Source organism: Anopheles bellator, chromosome 2 (genome assembly GCF_943735745.2).
Source record: "Anopheles bellator chromosome 2, idAnoBellAS_SP24_06.2, whole genome shotgun sequence".
Taxonomy (NCBI): domain Eukaryota; kingdom Metazoa; phylum Arthropoda; class Insecta; order Diptera; family Culicidae; genus Anopheles; species Anopheles bellator.
In genome coordinates this window covers 49139398-49161355 of record NC_071286.1, presented here as the reverse complement: position 1 = coordinate 49161355, position 21958 = coordinate 49139398, and the positions used below count along the sequence as shown (strand labels likewise).

Genomic DNA, 21958 nt, shown 5'->3' with positions numbered 1-21958 from the left:
TATTTTTATCTATTTTTTTGACTTTGTTGCTATATCAGCAAATAAGAACTTACATTTCCTATTACATTATTCTATGTTTGTAAATAAAACGTTTGCTAACGATTTTTACGTGTCCGCTGAGGCATGAACGTTTTGACATAAGTGCAAACAATTTGGCATTTATCTGAAATGTCAGATCGTTTATTTACGGCCCGTGTGGCGGCCCAGATACAGATTCTTTGATCCATCCTTTTGAAATAGACAAATATCGACGTTGAGTCAAAACTCAGCAAAACAGCTTAAAACTCACAACATAGCAACAAAACTCAGCAAAAATGGATTGATTACTCAAAATGGCTGTATTTATCACAATGGCTATGGACAATAAGTGTATGAAATGAGTAGCAACCGCCACAAAACCGAAAATCGAATACACATAGCCCGCTTAAATACAAAATTGTCATTACTTTTACAACACACCTCGTATAACATATCTCTATCATCATCGTCTAATTACACAACAAAATTAACTTGTTTTCGTTGAAAATCGTGAACTTACGGAAAACAAAACAATGTTTTTTCTGATATTTTTGCACTGTTTTTTATTTGAATAATTCAATTACAATAAATTAATTTAAGTCTCGGTTGATTTAATTTAGTCATTATTTGAATTTGGGAATGTCGGTAAGGTTCGTCAGAAGAGATGGTCCTGAATGTGAACCATTTGTCAGGGAATTCCGCATTTATTTAATGGATTTGTTTGCACTGAATAAGGATTGGATGGGTTAAATAAAATATAAATAAATTCTCATTGAAAGAATTGTAGATTATATAAATAAGTGCCATTACGTTTTTGCTCCTTTGTTTGAATAAATTTACAGTTGCAACAATGTTCTACGAAAGGGTTGGTATTTACCGCAGTTATAGATCACTTGCAGCAATGTTTTTTCTTATTTCAAGATACTAAATTACATGTACATTATACCTCATTGCACTCTAGATACAACTGTCGACAATCGAACCCAGAACGACCATTTCTTCCTGCTTCGTAAAAATTGTCAAACTGTTTCCCCGTTTGTCGCTCAAGAATAAAACTGGTAGCGTAACTGATGGAAGAGAAATAGAAATTATGTGTGAATGTGGTATACATATTCTATTTATTAATAAATACTTACGATCCTATCTGGCAGAATATGCTAGTACCACCGATCGCACTCATACAGTCAGTGTTTGCTTCACAAAGAAATTTTTGCATACACAAATCATCAGAATTGCGTTTGCTGCGCGCATAGCCTTTCAGCATTGCTAGACTAGCTACAGCTGCGTCACTAATTACGTCTTTTTTCCCCAAACTCCGAGCATTAAGTGATCGATGCGAGAATGAAGTTTTTAGAGCATCCAACAAATTGACAACAATATTTATGAACTGCAACGAGAATATAAATGTTTGAGACAATAATTACTTTTTGTGTCGTCTACCCGAATCACATAACATATTTTGCAAACAGTTTTATCTTCAGTTTAAGGTAAAGTTTCATATGTAAGATATTGTGTGATGCATACTATTATACCATTTTGTACATTATTATAAAATGTTTAAATAAATCTAAGGACTTACAAATACATGTGGTGAGACTATAAAATTCATTGAACTCAATTTTTGATGCAGTATTATTTATTTTTCTGTGTGCTTTTATGCCACAGTGTTTTTGCATGCTTGTATGCACCCACGTTGATGGAGTATTCTGTAGCACTGGTCGTTGTCACGCGGCTGGGCTAGAATCCCGAGACCGTCGTGGCAGGTTGGTTAGGGCGGAGCCATAAATGCCTCCCGTAAAAACACAACAGTACAGTAATCAACCGAGATTACCATTGTTTCTGTTGCTGGCTCAAAGACCGCTCGGCGGTTGTAATTGCCGGATAACAATATGAATCACTGCTCATCACGACAGAGTACCAAAGAATGAAGTATGCCACAGTGAATATCATTTGAGTAACGAATACATATTTTGAAAAGAAATCGATAACCTCTCTGAAAAATTAACAAAACACTTGTTGAAACACTAAAATTGTCGAGATGAAAGATATAGAATGTTATCGATGGTTTGTACTTTGTAAGATCGGTTCAATGGTATCGTCGTCGTCATTTTCTCCCGCTACCATTAATCGATGTAACTAACATGATCATTTGTTTTAAAAGTCCTGCCACATATAAAGATAAAATTGTACATAAAAATACAAGACGTAGAGCATATATACACGAAACAATGTAGAATATGGTAAGCAGAAAGGTCATTTACACCTAATAAACATGATAGAACTCATTTGGCAAATACGTACCTCTCCAGCTTGTTTTGCCATCGTATTTACTTGATCCGGATCTTTAGCACCAAACATGGCTGTAAATACGGCCGCTAAAACGTTCTAAATGTTCAGAGGAGATACAATTTGTTTAGTGCGGTCTAGCTAATCTTTGTAATATCTATATGTACAGCAGCAACACTAGAACTGATTAGTAGATTTTGTTAATTATGAGTACTAGTCCAAATAAGAATGAATATATATATTTATATATATATATATATATATATATACAGGGTGGTTAAATAAGTGTGCACTTTTTCATTTGGTTATAAAATAAAAACGGCTGAATATTTTTCGATGTTTGAACATTTACTTCAAAGGTTATTTCATCTTATGTTTTTATGGAAAACAATTTTGATCAAATGTTCACTACGATTGGCTTGGCATTCGGTCGACCTATTTTTGAGTACATTTTTGATTGTATCTGGTGTTATTTCGGCAATAGCAACTTGAATGAGGGTCTTGAGGTTATCAATAGTTCTTGGTTTGTTCGCATAACATTTGATCCATCGAAATATTGATTGTGGCTGTCACTGTACGGCACGCAGTGCCGTTCTGTTGCAAACAAATGCCGTCCAAGTTCTCAGCTTCAATTTTGTCGAAAAACCAATCAACCAAAATGTATACAGAACAGTCACATAATGAGAAGTCAGAATCAGAACATAGTGAGTGGATTGGCTTCTCTTGCACGATATGTGGGTTTTCTGAACCACAATACTGCTTATAAACATAGCCACGGAGGTCATAGCCAACCACTTTGTAAATATTTTTATATGTTTACCCATTTCTGCAACCAAAATCGTATTCGTTCTATTCTACCGTATAAAGTTTCTTTGCCATCCATTTTTTTGAGTACACAAAAATCGACGATGAACCAAATCTTGTCCAAGCAAAACAGCTGTCAAAAATTGACTGATTACTAAAAATAGCCGAACTTTTCACCATAAGTCACTGACATGTGTAGCAACCCAACGCCACCAGAAAATCGGAAATACAAAAGTTGCAAAAAAATTTGAAAACACGTCTTATTTATGTATAAGATGAGATGATGAATTAACCTTTCAAACCTAACCTTATAAGATTTATGAGATGAATTAACCTTTCAAATAATAGTTCAAGCATCGAAAACATTCAGCCGTTTTATACCTTTCTTCGTCCCGGAACTGAAGAGCACCATGAAAGGACGAAGCTACGTTACGATTGAGGAAATAAAGAGAGCATCGAAGGAGAAGCTGAACAAGACCACAAAAAATGTTGGCAGTGTTTCGAGGGTTGGAAAAAACCTTGGAACAAGTTGGCAAAAAAATGTTGATATTTTCATAACAGACCACGTATACTAGTATTTAAATCTATTTTAAAAGTTTTCTACAATAGAAAGCTTCATAAAGAATTCTGTTTCATAAACTTCTTTATTCTATAAAGATTGATATTTTCGTCTGTGCCTCACACATTGGTCAGTTCCGTAACTTAACGCAACGCAAATTACTATAACATTTAATTAACAAAAGTTTAAAGTTTTATTATGTTTTTAATATCTTTGAATTGGTGCTCTCCGTTCCGTTCCTGTCCCTTGGTTCTCTCCGTAAAAGAAATAATAAAAATAAGAACGAATGTACTGATATTTGAAGGATAGCTTCAGCCATATTTTAAACAATAAAAATGTAGCATAAAATAATTATAGTTCGGTTTTTCAAATGAGGTAGGCTAATTCTTAAAGTAATTCAAGTTATGTTAGTCTTGCTGACTCACCTGCATTGGCGATCCTCCATTATCCACTTTATCGATGCCATCGCCTGCGCCGCCGCCTCCCAACAAACTGCTTATGATTTTTAAGCCAACAGAAATAACATTCGCCCACGGCGACTGTCCAAACGACGATACACCATTATCGATGTCATCAGATTTTGTCGGCGCGTTCCCTCCACCTCCTCCGCCACCGCCATTGAAGATCATCTGCATTAAAATTCCCAGCATATTGGACCACGAGAAACCACCATCTTGTATTTGATTAGTTTGTATCTCGTCTATTTCATCCAAAGCCACTTTTTTTATTGCATTTGGCTTTTCGGCAAACTTTCTCTGACCAATGTCTGTTGTATGATGTTGAGGATAAGCCCAGGTGCAGATCATTATGTTAGCTAATACTAGTACCAGCATAAACAGGCTCATTTCCGTCTGGCGAGTCATCTCTTTCCTGATGATAGAAAATTTGGGAACTTTTTTCATTTTTTTAAATATTACATACATTAATTATTTCGTCTACTTCTCCGAAAACTAGTCGTTCTTTCAATTTTGAACAATAAACAGAGTATTAAATACAGATAAATGTTTACGACACGTGATATCATTAGATAAGTCGATAAGATAATCATCAACATTCAATTCCAAATGATGCTCAGTATTAAATTATGAAAACTGTGTGATAATTATTTTCTGAACTATAATGGGGCAGTACCAAAGAATATTATAGGTTCTCAGTTTCCTGTTCCTTCTCAGCACGTCCAAGCCATAGAGGGCGGTAACATTGTGTCCGAATACCGGAGTCTAGGTGTTAGGTGTTTAGGTTTAGTCTTCCCAACTCTTTGAGCGGATGGTTAAAATGGCTAAGTTAAAGAAATCTGGGGACCTCCGCAACGAAAAAGATTACGACTATGAAACTCGGCTCAAGAAGCGTACTATTCTGAAAAAACCAGGTTTCCGAAGGCAATTCGGTGAAATCTTAGCCACGATTCAAATGGATCTTCTAACAACGCTGGACAATAACGTAACGCCGGATAGACAGTGGTCTACCATAAAATGAGTAGAATAAAGTTTAGGGACATAGGGATCGAGTAATCTGTGGCCAATCTCGTTTTGCAGATAAAGACCAAACTCATGGTGGCACCTCCAGCAGCCCTACAGACAACGGTAGAGAATATACATCGGCATGACCTAATAGTAGGTGACAGAAAGTTCAAAATCGTCGAGAGCTTCTCCTATACGAGATGTGATCTTCAAAAGTTTCAAAAAGTTCTGTTAATTTTGTATTTACGCGGGCTAGGTACATCCGATTTTCGATTTTTTGTGGCGCTATGTTGCTACTCATGTCAGTCACTTATGGTGACAATTTCGGCCATTTTGAGCAATTAGTGAAGTTTTCACAGCTGCGTTAGTGTGCGCGTGTCTTGGCTCATCGGCGATTTTTGTCTATTCCGAAAAATGGATGGCAAAGAATTTGTATCAAATTTTGTGTAAAAACAAAATTAAAAGCTCGGACGCAACTGAAATGTTGACTGTGGCTTATGGTGAAACTATTTAGATCAAAAGCAGTGCTTATCGATGGTTCAAACTTTTTTCAGAGAGCCTAGAAGTTTCGAACTTCGAAAAGCCATGTTTGGTCGGATGTGAACAGTTTAGCTTACAGTTTTCTTCGATTTCAGGGCCGTGGTGCAACATGAGTTGTTGCAAAAAGATACAACAGTCAATAACGAATATTTCCTGTAAGTTATGCACGATTTGCCCGAAGCAATCCGTAACAAACGGCCGGATTTGTGCGAAACCCAAAATTGGCTGAAGCGCTCCTGTTAACACATCGTGGTTTCTGCTCGAATTTTTAGCCAAAACAACATACTAGTGACGCCAAAGCTACCGTATTCTCTAGATATGGCTCCCTGTGACTTTTTCTTATTCCGTAAACTGAAGGAGGTCATGAAAGGACGACGCTACGATCCGATTTAGGAGATGAAGACGGCATCGCCGATGAGCCAAATCTTGTCCAAGCAAAATAGTTGTCGAAAATTGACCGATTACTCAAAATGGCCGATCTTTTCATCGTAAGTCATTGACATGTGTAGCTACCTAACGCCACACAAAATCGAAAATCGGATATACGTAGCCCGCGAAAATACAAAATTGTCAGAACTTTTTGAACACGCCTCGTATACGTTCAATGGTTGCTGCTAACAACGACATAACTGAAGAGATTTGCGATAGGTGCTATTAGCCAACAGGTCATCAGTCTAAAGGACTATAGTATACTGAAACTATTTCACTTACATATCGTGCTGTTGTTATATAGAATCTTTCTCTTGAATCTCAGTATTCACAGACGTGTCTGAGATATGTACTCCTCGCTTAAGTGAGAAGGGACAATGGAGAAGCCACTACAATATGTGCTAGATCGTGAGCGGTTGTCGTCAGCAGGTCGTCGGTTGTGATGAAGTATAAGTTGATGAAAGAATTCTTATTCAGAAGAGGTAGTGTTTGAAATTGGATAGTACAAAACTGTTAGGGCAAAAATCAGATAAGATAAGAAGTTCATTTTAGTCGTCATCATAACATTCGTACCAATGAGTTTAACACTTGCAGAATTGGAATTGCAACTCTGAAAAGAGACGTAACGCATCCCAATAAACTCTTTGTATTAACTGACCATTGGCAAACATGAAAAGTATCGTGGGAAAAGTGTTTTAATTTGTACAATGTAATAAGAAAATTGCTTTGTTTTTGTATACGATGGCTGATCAAGAAGTGTCGCGACATTTGAATTTCCGCGGGCTACGGACATATTTTCGATTTTGGATTTTTTTTGCATTAAGTTGTTACACATGTCAGGGACTTATGGTGAAAAGTTCGGCCATTTCGAGTAATCGGTCAATTTTTGACAACTGTTTTGCTTGGTCAAGATTTGGCTCATTAGCGATGTCCTCTTTATCTAAATCGTATCTGTGGTCACAGACGGGACGTAAATACTCGATCTGACATTTCAGATAAATGTCAAATAGTTTGCGCTTATGTCAAAATGTTTATGCCTCAACGGACACGTAAAAACCGTTACCAACCGCTTTGTTTACAAACAGAGGATAATTTAAGTTCTTATTTGCTTGCACAGCAAGAAAATCTAAAAAAACCAAAAAAAAATTCAGAAATCAATTTCTCTTCGATTTCTGTTTTCTCGGACCAGAAACACGTTTGACATTTCGGTTTTATATTTTAAACCGGCCACACGAAGCGTAAACTATCTGACGTTTTTACGCCCTGACTTACGGCTCATGTGGCCCCCCCAGTATCGTAGCGTCGTTCTCTCATGGCCTCCTTCAGTTTCTCGACTAAGAAAAAGTCACAGGGGGGGCAGATCTAAAAATCACAATTTAAAATACGTAGCCCGCGGAAATTCAAATGTCGCGAAACTTCTTGATCAGCCCATGTACCGTATATATATTGATTCAAAACATCGATAACATCAAAATCGAATCAAATAAAGTATTTTAACATCAAGTATGCCAACACAGTTTCAAATCATTGAAGCCATTATTAGTTATACCGTTAAAATCATGTATTGCTTTAACACTATTCTATATGGCTTATATCGTTGCAATATGCAATATGTAAATTTTGCAATATGCAAAATTCGAAAACGAAGGGAGCTGCGTAAACAATAAGACAGGTTTAGCAATCGAGGATAATCGTTTTGGCGTAATACACACAAAACTTTAAATAGATCGAATTCGATGATGCGTTTGTGTGCGAGATAATTTGTACATAGAAGCGTATCCAAAAAGTCAAACATATTGATTGGCAAATCGTTTGATATTCATTCACAAAATCATCATGCCGTTAGAAATATGTTTTACCCAACATAAACCGACATTGTAAATAGTTCAAAGAAGATGATGACGATGATCGTGTGTCATAAACGTTGTACCAATGGAAAGCAGTAACTTTCTCTTTGGCCTGCTGCTTTTGTGTCATGGCCTGCTTTTTCAATAATCAACAGAATATAAAAAAAAGTAAGGGAATGGTAAATAATTATAAAAAAAAGATCGATGGACGAAAACCTATAATTTACAAATGTGCCATATTTGACAGAAGTCAAAAATTATTTTGAAACAAAAATACTTTAAGTCAGATACTTCCTTTGCTGTGTGCTGAAGTCTCAGGTTTGTGGTTAAAATCAATACTTTTGTTACGTAAATATGGCAGCAGCTAGAATAACAAACATTTGTTATAACGAATAAGCATGTCTCTTAAGAAAATCTTTTTCCATGAGACTGGCAAATATCTTGGGGTGCAGTTCTATAAGCTAAACAGCTTGAACAGCTGCCAATATTCAGAGCTGTTCAAGCTCTAAGAATGCGGCCATACCTATATTACTTTGATATCTGTCACAATTTAACTCACTAGTTAAAATATAATTAAGAAAATAATTAATCAGTATATTATTATTATTAACAGTTATTGCGGCGGATTTTCTGATTACTGAGCAACTGATTACAGTACAACTTCTACATATTTCTCTGTGTTAATTTGTAGGTACAGAATAACATACAATTATTAAGCAACAAAGAATGTTCGTTGAACAGTATTTTTTTGTAAATGCTGTGTTTATGTAATCGTTTTATTATCACTATCGACATTCATCATTTCATTAATACACTTTAGACTGACTAACGAGGTTTCCAAAACTTTCTCTTCAGTATACGCTTCGCACAACACTAAATAATTTTCACAAACACATGGATAAAACACAGCCACCAAAAATGTATTGTTGAAACAAACCTTTCCTGTATGAATAATATCTCTTCACTAAACCGAATATCCGCTTCTGCTGTTTGCCGGCTTCCTTCCTTTGTGAACTACACTAGACGTCTAAAAGACTCGTTGCCTTGAACTTGCCTTTTTATAAGATGACCTACTTCTTCGGTTTACTTTCTTCTTTCCTCTTGCTTTACGGTTTTACAGTTAGCAGGTCGTTCAACGCCTTCGAAGGTCCAAACAGAGGTTGCAGCAGCTTACAGCATGAATGCCAGCACTCAGATGTGTTGAAGAGTAGAAATAAAAAGTACAGCCAGAGAAAGCGCGAGCGAAAGAGACAAAAATACACACACATCAAAGTGTAGAAGAAACGCAAACATGAGAGATTCTTCCAGCGTAAAGTCTCAAGTGTGGCATAAAGTTCGATGATAGAAAAACAAACAGAATTATGTAGTACAGCGTGTAATTCAAATTATAAAAATTCAGACTTAAACATTTTTGAATATGTTCAACCTAAAAACAAAAGCTCAATAGCAAATCTTTAATTGATTTGTAATATGTAGGTAAATTGAAGATCGATGTAGTGCTTAGTAACTAGGATTGATTTCCTTAATTTTCTCCCAATTATCAACTGATCGATTTTCAGTTTCCATTCCCAAAAGTACATCGTCGTATTTGCTCAAAAATTACTTCTTCAAAGTTTTCGAAGAAAGCCAATGTAGCAGTTCTAAATGTCCAAGATAACAATAGAACTATAGATAAGGATACAAATAATATATAATTTATATTTTATATCATCAAAGGAACCTATAAACAAAGATAAAATGATTCAAAAATAAGTGAGTAAAGCAAATAAATAAACATCTTGAGTAGTATAAGCAAATAGTAGGTTTCAACATGCTAAATATAACTTATAGAATCTACTGTTATTACAACTTCCTTTCTTAAAACAAATGCTTATTTTCAGCTCTCTTTCATCTTCTTACCATGCCCTCCCTTTCACTTCATATTTCTATTTTGCTCTGTCTCATTTGCTCTATTTTTCACTCTTCCTATCTTTTTCTATCTTACCTTGACAACACCCGTTTTCTCTCTTTAACCATCATTCAAGTCATATGTTCGCTTTCCTGAGCGTTTCAGGTCTGCATCTACCGGTTAACAACGGGAAAAAGCATGCGGACTATCTGCGCGTAATTAACGGCAAATTACGATACTCTTGAATATTCCTCAACCTGTACGGTATTGCATGGTTTAGTTGCAAGTGACACGCCTACACACGCAAAACGGGAATGCAAACATAGAGAGCCGAAGCACTTGAATTAAGTATTTGTTACATTTTTACAAAACAAGAGTTTTAAATATTCTTACCATAAGCAAAAAATCAATCATTCTAACTAAAGTGAAAGGGTTCATAGTAATGCGAAATAGTAATTAATGTATGTGTGTCTATACAAGGACTGATCAAAATTTTTCGCGATATCTGATTTATCTCGGGCTACGTATATCCGATTTTTTGTGGTGTTAAGTTGCTACACATGTCGGTGATTTATGGTACCTTTTGGAAGAGACAAAAATCGAAGATGAGCCAAATATTGTCCAAGCAAAATAGCTGTCAAAAATTGACCGATTACTCGAAATCGAAATCAGCCCTCGTATATTATATAAAGCTGCGGAAAAAGTAATCGACGTTTTTCACGATAAATGCCTTTTATGATCAATATCTCGTCAAGTACTGATCGTACAGTTTCAAATTTAGGCTCAAAGCTGATACTTTACATTTAATCCTGTTTTTTGTTTGTTCCATTCATTTGTGAGTTAAAGGGTGTTAACAATGGAGGTCAATGAAGAGAAAACTCGGTACATTTTATAATTTTTGTCCGATAAAGGCAAAAATTCAAGCTAGGCCGCTGAAATTGTGCATGGTGATTGTGGTGCCGATACTCTAACAACTAGTAATGAGTAATTTCGCTTCCGTTAACGTTTTTCAGTTATTTGTTACGTTTAAGTTTGACCACCGCCGATAGAGCAGGCGGTAACGCTCGTCACTGTCACGCAGCTGGGCTGCGTTCGAATCCCGGTACCGGTTATCACGCAGCCGGTCATGGTTTCGATTCCTGATACCGCTGTGACGGGGAGGGTTGGCGCGGGACTAGCAATCCCGCCCGTAAAAACGAACTGTTACAGAGAGCAACAGAGACAAACATTGTCTCTGGTGCAGGCTAAGATCGCCCAGCAGCTGTAATGTCAAATAAGAAGAAGAAGAAGAGGAAGAAGAAGAAGTTGCACCTCGCACAGGGTAGACTCGCCGTCGAAAATGTCGATAAAGTCACAGAAATAGAGTTGATTAGCATTTAAGACATCTGGGCATCGAGTTTGGAAAGTAAATTCACTTTATCGGACAAACACCGGTTGCAAACGGGGGCGATAATCAACAGAAAAGGGGGTAGTTAAAAACTAATTGAGGTTTTTTGTATCACAAGCATGCAAAATAATTTTAACCTCATTATTACGTGTAATACAAACACAAATTCATCATAAAACTATTTTAATTCTCGCACCAAACATTCAACGCCTCTTGAACTTCCAAATATCCCCCCTATTACCAAACTCAAACTGGGGGGCTACATGAGGCGTGAAAACTAGCGTAACTGCGGGGACACACGAAGCGTGAAAACTAGCGTAAAATTAATTTGTAACGTCAAAACGTTTACGCTTCGTGTGGCAACAAAAATATAAAAACGAAACGTGAAACGTGTTTACCTTCGTGTTTTTGGTCCAAGAAAATAGAAATAAAAGAGAAATTAATTAATTTCTGAATATTTTTTTCTGTTTTTTCCGATTTTGTTGCTATACCAGCAAATAAGAACTTAAATTATCCTCTGTTTGTAAGCAAAGCGTATGAAAAAAATAATTACGCTCGGGTTTACGGCTCGCGCGAGGCGTAAACGTTTTGACAGAGGCGCAGCAGTTTGGCATTAATCGTTAACGTCAAACTTGTTACGTTACGCATCGTGTGTCCCCGCAGTAAAATTAATTTGTAATGCCAAATCGTTTACGCTTCGTGTGGCAGCAAAAATATAAAAACGAAATGTGAAACGTGTTTACGTTTGTGATTTTGGTCCGAGAAAATAGAAATAGAAGAGAAATAAATTGATTTCTGAATATTTTTTTCTGTTTTTCCGATTTTGTTGCTATACCAGCAAATAAGAACTTGAATTATCCTCTGTTTGTAAGCAAAGCGTATGCAAAAAGGATTTACGCTTGGGTTTACGCCTCGGCCGACCCGTAAACGTTTTGACAGTGGCGCAGCAGTTTGGCATTAATGTGTAATATCAAAAACATTACGTTACGCCTCATGTAGCTCCCCAGCTTCCCCAGTCGAATCGACTCGAGTTCTCGAACTCGATTGCCAGGATTACGGTTTTCAATTAGAGAAGCTCCGACTGCTAAATGTGCAAAAATGTGCTAAAAAGTTTAAATGTGAAAGCTTGTCAAGCTTTTTGAGTACGCACTTTGGTGCATTTTTGTAAACACAGATAGCAGTTCAGATGTGCGTGCGATTTTTGCTATTATATTTCTGAAATGTTTAGACGATTTCTGGATTTCTGATGCTTTCCACGTTTCCAATAGCGAAAATAACAGTAAAGGAACTGAAAATGCAAAGATTCATCGTAAAATATTGCTATGTAAATTTGACAAATTGAATTTTTCATCAGCAAAATGTAAACTATCGTAGCGATCTATGGAGCGTAAACACGCTACGATTTTTCATAACGATTTGCAACCGCAGATCTCAGTATTATAGAAAAAGCCATGGAAGAAACGCTGTGTTGGTTTGCCTTGGCATTGTGCGTTTTGGTTAAAAATGGCAAAATTGGTGCAATTTCGCTGTCCAGAAGCAAAAATGCATCGCTACGATGTGTCTGAGCAACGATTATTGTAACGATTATCCTAGCATCTGTACCGGGCTTAACAGAACGGCTCTTTCCGATGCAAAAAGTTGACGGAAACCGGATTGTCGGATACGACTACGGATACTCATAATCCTGTGAATAGTAGATCGTTCGACAAACACAGTTCATCCAGTCGAAAGCTCTCGAAACGGAAATTCGAACGGATGCCGCTATAGCAAAATGAACTCAAATTACCGTTCGAATGAACTGCGTGTTCGAGTTTGAGTTGTGTATCAGATCCCAAAAACAGTAGAAATCATCAGAATCGCGGAAATCGTCTAAAAATTTCAGAAATATAATCGAGTTCGCCATTCGAGTTCGAGAACTCGAGTCGATTCGACTGTTCGAGTTTGATAATTGGGGGGATAGTTGCTACTTGGGTCTTTCGAGTTCGACAGATGAATTTCCCGAATAAGGATGAATATACGCAATATGGAAGGCACAAAATTCGGATTGGTCATAGACAACCTATCTCTTTTAAGAAAATATAAAACCCTCAGTTTTTAAAGTTGTTTTATGGCCGCCTTTTCCCCATAATGTTAAGGAGTCGGCAGAGCACGTCATGTTCTGAAGACGGACGGACTGCTGGATGGAGAGGATGGTGGTCACTACACACTCATCGTGACGAACGTTCCGAAATCTGGAGAGCTTTGGACGGTCCTGCCGTCCCGCAACGAACCAGTAACGAGATGAGCTGCAACGGGTGGCTGATGGCACGGTGGACACAACAGAACAACCTACACCGAAGGGATCGACCTCCTCTCAACCACGTTGAATGCTACAGGAAGGCTTCTGTTTGGTGTTTTAAATGTTACTATTTTCCTTCAAATCTTCTCTGTATCAGGCATCACAACCACCGAGCGGTCTTGGTCTGCTATTTTTAAAACACCACGTAGCAAATTTAATTACTTACTTTTAACAGTCAAACTTCGAGTATTGGCCATGATACTACACTCTTGCAGAATCACGAGCAGTAGAGGTTATAGAGATTATAGTTATAGTTATAGTTATAGATGCCTTATTGCAGGCCGCTCGGTGGTTGCGATGTCTAATAAAGAAAGAAGACTACACTTTTGAGCATTAAATATGATGGAACGAACCTGAAACTACTCATCACATTCACAGATCGCACGATCAATACAGACTTCTGTATGGTTTTCGTGCGTCTATCGTGGCTACTCTCGCAAAGCACTCATGGTTCTAAATTTCTCTTTTTTCCATTATACGTTGCTGTTTCCGTATGTATGTTACATCAATCCTTTATTGCATTAGTACTCAAACTGGCACTGGCTGCTGTTTTATTGGGCTGTGTGTTGTCTAATCTTGTTTTTACACCTCGAAACACTGCGGCAGCGAATTCGCCACAACCACCATGTAACATGTGGCACCTGTCGCCATGAGGCGAATGGTTGTCATGTTTCGGATCTGTGTTACAATAAAGGAATTTGAAGATCACTAGCTTTGGTTGCTGGGGATAAATTGCTTTATTTTAATGTTTCGACCAATGCCGCGCTACTATGTTGCGCTCTTGCTCTTTTATGAAACGATACCGATAAGTTTCACAGCAGCAAAAAACCAATAGATCCAGGAACCATACGCTTCGGGATATAGTTGCGGGAAACAACATGCTCTATCTTGACATCGTTTTGTTACTACTTCTATCTGCGTAAATTTGTTACTTTTAATAACCATGTTCCTCACGGATGCCAAATTAATCAATCTGCAACTATTGGCGTTGTATTGACGGTACATCGCAACACTTCGACTTTAACGTTGAAGTCCCGTACATTGAAGTCGGTATGATTATTAGATGATACCGATAATCGATAATTTATCAAGCTCTTTTTATAAAATGCCATAGAAATAGCACTTTTCATCTTCTCGTTGTTTTAGATAGGGGCGCGAATGTTAATAGGCTTATCTTGTGGAATTTTCCTAACAAGGGTTCTTTTCGCACAACGTTTCGTTATGGATTTGGAACCGATTTCTTTATGGCTACGTTATTCAGAGTGTAAGGGAACTGTAGCAGTTTTGGATGTCGTAGTTGCTACCACGCCTAATCAGCACAACACAGCCTAGCCAGCGTATTGCTTGTATTGCTATGAGGTTCATTTGTAGCGTGACTAGAGTTACATCGAGCTGCCTCGGAGCCCGGCTCTTCTCAAAGTACCTATGTTCCATGAGCCTAGTTTTACATTTGCGATCTTTGTTCCCGGCATGGCCTGTCATTATTTCTGCATATCTCATGATTAGGACACATCTTGTGTTGAATGACGCTGTTTGTGTTTCCTACATGATTTCTCATATTCATTTGTACGACTACAGCCAACGAAAAATATTTGTTAAACGTACGCACATCGGTTTGCAAATGAAAGCGGATGTTTTACAGCAAACATTGTTCCATACAGAAAAATAGTACGATAGTTACTCTTTGAAGTACTGGAAGTACAAGCGCAAAAAAAATAAAGTAAACGAAATTGTTGTGGTTTCATTCAATTCTTTTGATCGGTCCAAAAATCCTTGGTATTACATTTTTTTAAAAGCCACCATCCAACAAAGTGTAGTTACATGTTTATTATGTTAAAAAATATGATTGAATTTTTTTTACAATTTTACGTGCATGAATGAAATAAAACACCATGCATGAGCAGAACCGTAGTTTTAACATACTTCACATGATGCAATTGTACTATTGCTAATATTGTCATTTTTTCATGTTTGAGTTTTTGAAGATTGTTACTATGATCCAGTTTTTCATACATAGAGTAAGTGGTGTGCAATTAATGTCACCGTTTTGTTTCGACGGTTTTGTCAGTTTTTTCCTTTCACTTACTGGCAAGCAAACAGTTTTCACAATACATAGTAGCACAAGTGACTTCAACAAATATGAGCCATCGTTTCTAACTTTATTTATTAGTAGCTTTCATACCAAGTAATGCTTCGGCGACCCCGAGAAAGTAAACCATCTGTGCGATACCGAACAGCGGCGCTATGACAATCATACGACATAATCCTCCTTTAAAGAAAGCAGATACACCTTCGTACTTGAGCGTTTTTCTGTAAATAAATAAATAGAGAATAATAAGGGAAATTGAAAAAGACTTGTCAACATGATTTCATCTCCGCAGATATCATGCCAATGATACATTAATAGAATCCTACAGGCATAACGAATGCCTAGTTTGCTGTTACTTCGTCATGCTAATGGAATAACTATCTGAATATCTCCTTTCCAAAGATGTTCTAACTAGGGGGCTACACGAAGCGTGAAAACTAGCGTAAAATTAATTTGTAATGTCAAAACGTTTACGCTTCGTGTGGCAGCAAAAATATAAAAACGAAACGTGAAACGTGTTTACGTTCGTATTTTTGGTCCAAGAAAATAGAAATAGAAGAGAAATTAATTGATTTCTGAATTTTTTTATCTGTTTTTTCCGATTTTGTTGCTATACCAGCAAATAAAAACATAAATTATTCTCTGTTTGTAAGCAAAGCGTATGAAAAAAATAATTACGCTCGGGTTTACGCCTCGCGCGAGCCGTAAACGTTTCGACAGCGCCGCAGCAGTTTGGCATTAATGATGATGATGATGATGATGATAAGTCCCACCTCTTACCCCTGCATAGGTTTGAGAAGGACGGATTTATCTATCGATAGTTACTGTCAAATGTAACTATCGATTAACAAATGTAATGTAACGTTAACGACATTACTGTCGTTAATGTCAAAATCATTACGTTACGCTTGATGTAGCCCCACAGTAACAGATGCACTTTTTCATTTTATTATAAAAAAACGGCTTAATATTTTTCGCTTTTTTATTCTCTTTTATTAACTTTTTATTCATGCCATTTTTTTATGGAAAACCATTTTGGTCAAATGTTCACCACGATTGTCTTGGCAGTAGGTCATTTGGTCGACCTATTTTTGAGTACATTTTTGATTGTATCTGGTCCTATTTAGGCAATAGCAACATGAATTTGGGTCTTGAGGTTATCAATAGTTGCTGGTTTGTTCGCGTAATATAAATATCGATTGTGGCTGTCGTTCTATGGTACGCAGTGCCGTCCTGTTGAAATCAAATACCGTCCAAGTTCTCAGCTTCAATTTCGGCGAAGCACCAATCAAACAAAATCCGCACCAAACAGTTACTCGTTGTGGGTGCAATGGCTTCTCTTGCACGATATGTGGGTTTTCCGAACCATAACACTAGCATTTATAGCGAAACATTAACATAGCCACCGAGGTGGAAATGAGCTTCAATGAAATGTGCTTTTGACGAATGATTTGGCGACCTACGACTTTGGAAATAAATTTTTCATATTTCCCAATTTTCTGCAACCAGAATTATCTATCTATATATATAAAAGAAAAAAGTCGCAGAATGTTGGAATGATTATAACTCAAGAACGGCTGAACCGATTTGGCTGAAAATTAGTAGGGGGGTAGCTTAGAACGCAAGGAAGCTTTAGGGTACTTTTTATATTCCGACCGCGTCACAATGAAGCAACAATTGCATTTCTTCATACTGAGACGAGACAGACAGAGTGCGCAACAGCAAACAATTGTAGACTTCTCTTTCTCGCCAATGCAGCGTTCCCTTACCCCAAGCAAGCGCGCCAGACAGAGCGCACAACAGCAAACAACTGTTGGCTTCTCTTTCTCGCTCTCTTAAATGAGCGCGCAACAGCAAACAACGGTTTTTTTCTCTTTCTTGCTAATGCAGCGTCTCCTTCCCTCAAGTAAAAATAGCCCCCCACTCCTCTCACAAGGACGCATGAAAGGAGGTGGGGGGCTAGTTTTTCCTTTCTTGAGAAAGGCCAGACAGAGAGCGTCACTACGAGCAAAAGTTGAGCGAGTTTTCAGCGAGTCTCTGTCTTTCGTATGTTCTCGCGAGTCTCTCTCTTGCGATTAGTTTCGCGACAGTCTCTCTCTCTCATTCTCGCGAACCTTTAAATCTTTTGATTGTTTCTCAGCTGTTATTTTTATAACTGTCAAAATCTATTGAAACAATCCGCGAACACAATAATATCGTATTCGTAACACAATCCGCGAACACACGGTCTTAAGGCGACCAAGATGGTCGAATCTTTCCCAACAAAGCCGTAGTGCAAGAAGGATGCGAAACATCGCGAATGAAGAAGAATATACAATTGCCCGTGAAATGGTTCGGTTGGCAGCGCGAAATCGACGAGCGAAAAATAGAAACAACAAGTAGATAATTTTCGACGAGATGCTGATTTAAATTTCCGCTCAGCGGTTGTTCCAGAAGAAGAAGCTGATTTGTATCGAGCAGCGTTTCGATACGATTGCATCGCTAAGTACAGCGAGCATAACAGCGTTGGAAGTTCTCATTCTGAGGATCCCGATGATCCCAACCGTTCGAGATTAAAAAACTTCAACTTCCGATCCGTCTTGCATTCGCTATGGCCATTAACAAATTACAAGGCCAATCCTTGAAAGTTTGTGGTCTGAATTAAAAAAATCAATGTTTTTCTCATGGTCAAGTATATGTGGCATGTTGGCAGGTTGGAAGATCATTTGTGTTGTTGTTCTTTCAACTGATAATAAACAGTCCAACAGAAAAAAGAAAGCATAGAAAAGCATGTTAATGTTAATCAATGTTAATCTTTGATGCTCTCTGTAACTGGGGGGATGAGGTGTTCCGTAATGTTTTTGACATTACAGATTAATGCCAAACTGCTGCGGCGCTGTCAAAACGTTTACGGGTCGGCCAAGGCGTAAACTCGAGCGTAATTATTTTTTTCATACGCTTTGCTTACAAACAGAGGATAATTTATGTTCTTATTTGCTGCTATAGCAACAAAATCGGAAAAAACAGATAAAAAAATTGAGAATTCAATTAATTTCTTTTCTATTTCTATTTTCTTGGACCAAAAACACGAACGTAAACACGTTTGACATTTCGTTTTTAAATTTTTGCTGCCACACGAAGCGTAAACGTTTTGACGTTACAAATTAATTTTACGCTAGTTTTCACGCTTCGTGTAGCCGCCTAGTAACAGTTTGTTTTACGGGCGGCGTTGTTGGTGCCGCGCCAACCCTCTGTCACACCGGTATTGGGAATCAAAACCATAGCCGGTTGTGTGGCAACCGGTCCCGGGATTCGATCTAAGGCCAGCTGCGTGAGAGTGACGAGCGTTACCGACTGCTCTATCAACGGGGCCATTGCCTTTGGGGCGGAACAAAGTTCGCCGGGTCTGCTAGTATTTTATACATAAATGTCATGAATGAACCTTTCAAACAAATATTTAACCATTGAAAAATATTCAACCGTTTTTGTAAAACCAAATGAAATCATGCATCGTTGATGAAACAACCTGTGTAAATTTTCACGTAACTATGAAAACAATTACCGTATTAGTTATGCATAATTACTAAATGCGAATACTAAATTCTTCTTGACTAATAACCTGATAAACGTAAAATAGGCTATAAAAATTAATTTTTAATACTCGTACAACAACAGGCTAACTTAAACATATCAGCCATTTCAAGTCGTTTCAAAGTCGAAAGTTTTAGTTTGAAATAGAAATAATGCGTGTTATTTCAATGTGAGTTACTTTTCATTTCCTACTCACCCGATACAGTCTGCGACGCCATTGAACTGCATTTCTCCTTCAACTTTCTTTAGGGCTTGTAGTCGAGTTTTGACGACATCGAAAGGATTAACAGAAAGAGCTGCCATTGATCCAGCCGCGCAACCACTCAAAAATGAACACCTGTGATGTTTATATTATATTGTACTTACAGGAATCACAAGAATTGATTATGTCAAATACTATTACCAGAAAACTGCTTCATTACTGCCATCTTCACGACGAGGGCCAAGTGCATTTAAAGTTGCGAACAAAGGAAAATATACAATTGAAAATGATACATCACGCAACATTGTAGCACCAGTTCCTTTATACAGTCCAGTAATACCCTTTGCACGGATAAGTTCCAATGCTATTGATGTGGCAGATACTTTCTGTACAGCTTGTCCAGCTTGCTTGGCCTAAAAGTTACAAATAATTTTAATACGTTAAAAAAAATAGTAATCCTTCCGTCTTTAACATTTATGATTTACAATTTACAGGCCATTTGTATCATTTTTGTTGAACGGTACAAAATTAGTAAAAGGTTACGGTTTCATCTTAAACAGTTTAAAACAAAACTAGAAGAATTGGAGGTACCTGTGCGGCAACACGTCCGGCATCTTGCATCTGGATTTTTAAAAGCTCCATTGGCGTTGTTATAATAATTTGGCATAAACCAGCCAAACCACCGGCAACCATTTGACGGGATATGGATAACGTTCTATCGAAAGATTAACACAAATTGTTATATTTCATAATTAGTACAAATAAAACAATAGACATATTTTTAAGAATTTTTGAACATATAGTACAGAGCGCCTAGTTGTCCATCCTAATAACATGAGCCAGGCGAGGCGAGGTAGCTCGCTAGTGTAGCGGGTTCTCAAAAGGATTGAACGAAATCAAAATTGCACGTAACTAGCTGTTAGAGTATCGGCAACATAAACACCATGCATAATTTCAGCCGCCTAGCTTGAGTTTTCGCCTATGTCAAAGAAAACCTATAACATGTGCCAATTTTTTCTTCGTTGACTTCCATAGTTAACAACCTGTAACTCACAAATGAATGAAACAAACAAAAAACAGTGAAAGCATTTGTGAAGGGTCAGCTTTAAAACGAGCATTAACTTGAAACTGTACGATCGATACTTCACGAGATATCGATCACTAAAGTCATCTACGGGTAAAATAGTGGATTACTTTTTAGCCAGCCTTATACACAGTTATCCAATTAAATAGGTAAATGTATGCATTATTTGTTTTTTTTTTTTTAAATAAGATAAAGATAGTCTAAAAGAAGTGAAAAATTCTGGCAATTCGCTTATTACAATAGAAAGCAGAATAGAAATACACTTTTGCTAATAACAAAAGTCAATATTATATTTCAAAATTAGTCAGTATCTCGTGTATCAGCCGTTGTTTTGAAGCACTTTATGGACTCTTCTTGGCAGCGAATCGACCAAATTCTGACAAGTTTTTGCTGGAATGGAGTACCATTCCCGCTGCACTTTTTGCCATAATTCATCTTTCTTTGAAAAAGATTGTACAGCTAACTTTTCCTTCAAGGTATTCCACAAGTTTAAAATATGGTTTAAGTCAAGAGACTAACTGACTGAATGGAAAACTGACACATTATTGCCATCAAACCACGATTTCGTAAGCTTCGACGTATGCTTGGGATCGCTTTCTTGTTGAAATACCCATGCCGCTGAGATGTTTTCTTCTGCGTAAAGCAGCATAACGTCTTCCATGATTGATATATACTAGAGAGCATTCATGGTGCCGTACACTCAGAAATGGGGACCTATACCAGATCATGAAAAATATCCCCAAATCATGATACTTCCATCTACATGTCCTAATTTTTTTTGTAAACCTGGGATGAAATTATTTGCAGGCAGGTCGTCTAACATTCCACTGAGAGTCTGCTCGAAACAATTATATTTTGGTTTCACAGTAACTTCCCAAAAACAATATTGAGCAGCAAACTGTTACCTCATCTGTAATTTTTTTTCTCAATAGTAGCACATTTCTTGCAATTAGCTCTAGTAGATTAGCTTCTTGCAACCACCTATGGACAGGTTTTGGGCTAATACTGTTTTATCTTCTTCTTCTTATTTGACGTTACAACCTGCACCTGACGTTACACCGATCTAAGCCTGCACCAGAGACATTTTTTGTTAATATCTTTGGCGCTAACCGTAACTGGGGGGCTACATCAAGCGTAACGTAATGATTTTGACATTAACGATTAATGCCAAACTGCTGCGGCGCTGTCAAAACGTTTACGGGTCGGCCGAGGCGTAAACTCGAGCGTAATTATTTTTTTCATACGCTTTGCTTACAAACAGAGGATAATTTATGTTCTTATTTGCTGCTATAGCAACAAAATCGGAAAAAACAGATAAAAAAATTGAGAAATCAATTAATTTCTCTTCTATTCATATTTTCTTGGACCAAAAACACGAACGTAATCACGTTTCACATTTCGTTTTTATATTTTTGCTGCCACACGAAGCGTAAACGTTTTGACGTTACAAATTAATT

At 37.3% G+C, this 21958-nt stretch overlaps 2 protein-coding genes across 6 annotated transcripts in view; both read right to left on the bottom strand.

The window, feature by feature from the left end:
• Positions 1-627: 627 nt before the first annotated feature.
• On the bottom strand, positions 628-8957 carry LOC131211687 (uncharacterized). Its single transcript, XM_058205264.1, has 5 exons — positions 8881-8957; positions 4093-4537; positions 2320-2403; positions 1155-1405; positions 628-1085 (listed from the first exon to the last, which is right to left on the bottom strand). The coding sequence occupies exons 2-5, from the start codon at positions 4528-4530 to the stop codon at positions 959-961; spliced, it is 900 nt and encodes a 299-aa protein (XP_058061247.1). The 5' UTR covers positions 4531-4537; positions 8881-8957; the 3' UTR covers positions 628-958.
• The window catches only part of LOC131211685 (mitochondrial glutamate carrier 1-like), a 30581-nt gene continuing 13046 nt past the window's right edge, over positions 4424-21958 (bottom strand). For 4 of the 5 annotated variants that reach the window (XM_058205263.1, XM_058205261.1, XM_058205259.1 and 1 more), the window contains 5 exons: positions 20009-20132; positions 19619-19830; positions 19412-19552; positions 15739-15866; positions 14253-15248 (listed from right to left, as the gene is read on the bottom strand). In XM_058205263.1, coding sequence (XP_058061246.1) covers positions 15193-15248; positions 15739-15866; positions 19412-19552; positions 19619-19830; positions 20009-20132 — 661 coding nt within the window. In that variant the 3' untranslated portion in view covers positions 14253-15192. Of the gene's footprint in view, positions 4538-14252; positions 15249-15738; positions 15867-19411; positions 19553-19618; positions 19831-20008; positions 20133-21958 lie in introns of those variants that run through there. The other variant, XM_058205260.1, reaches the window with a different exon arrangement.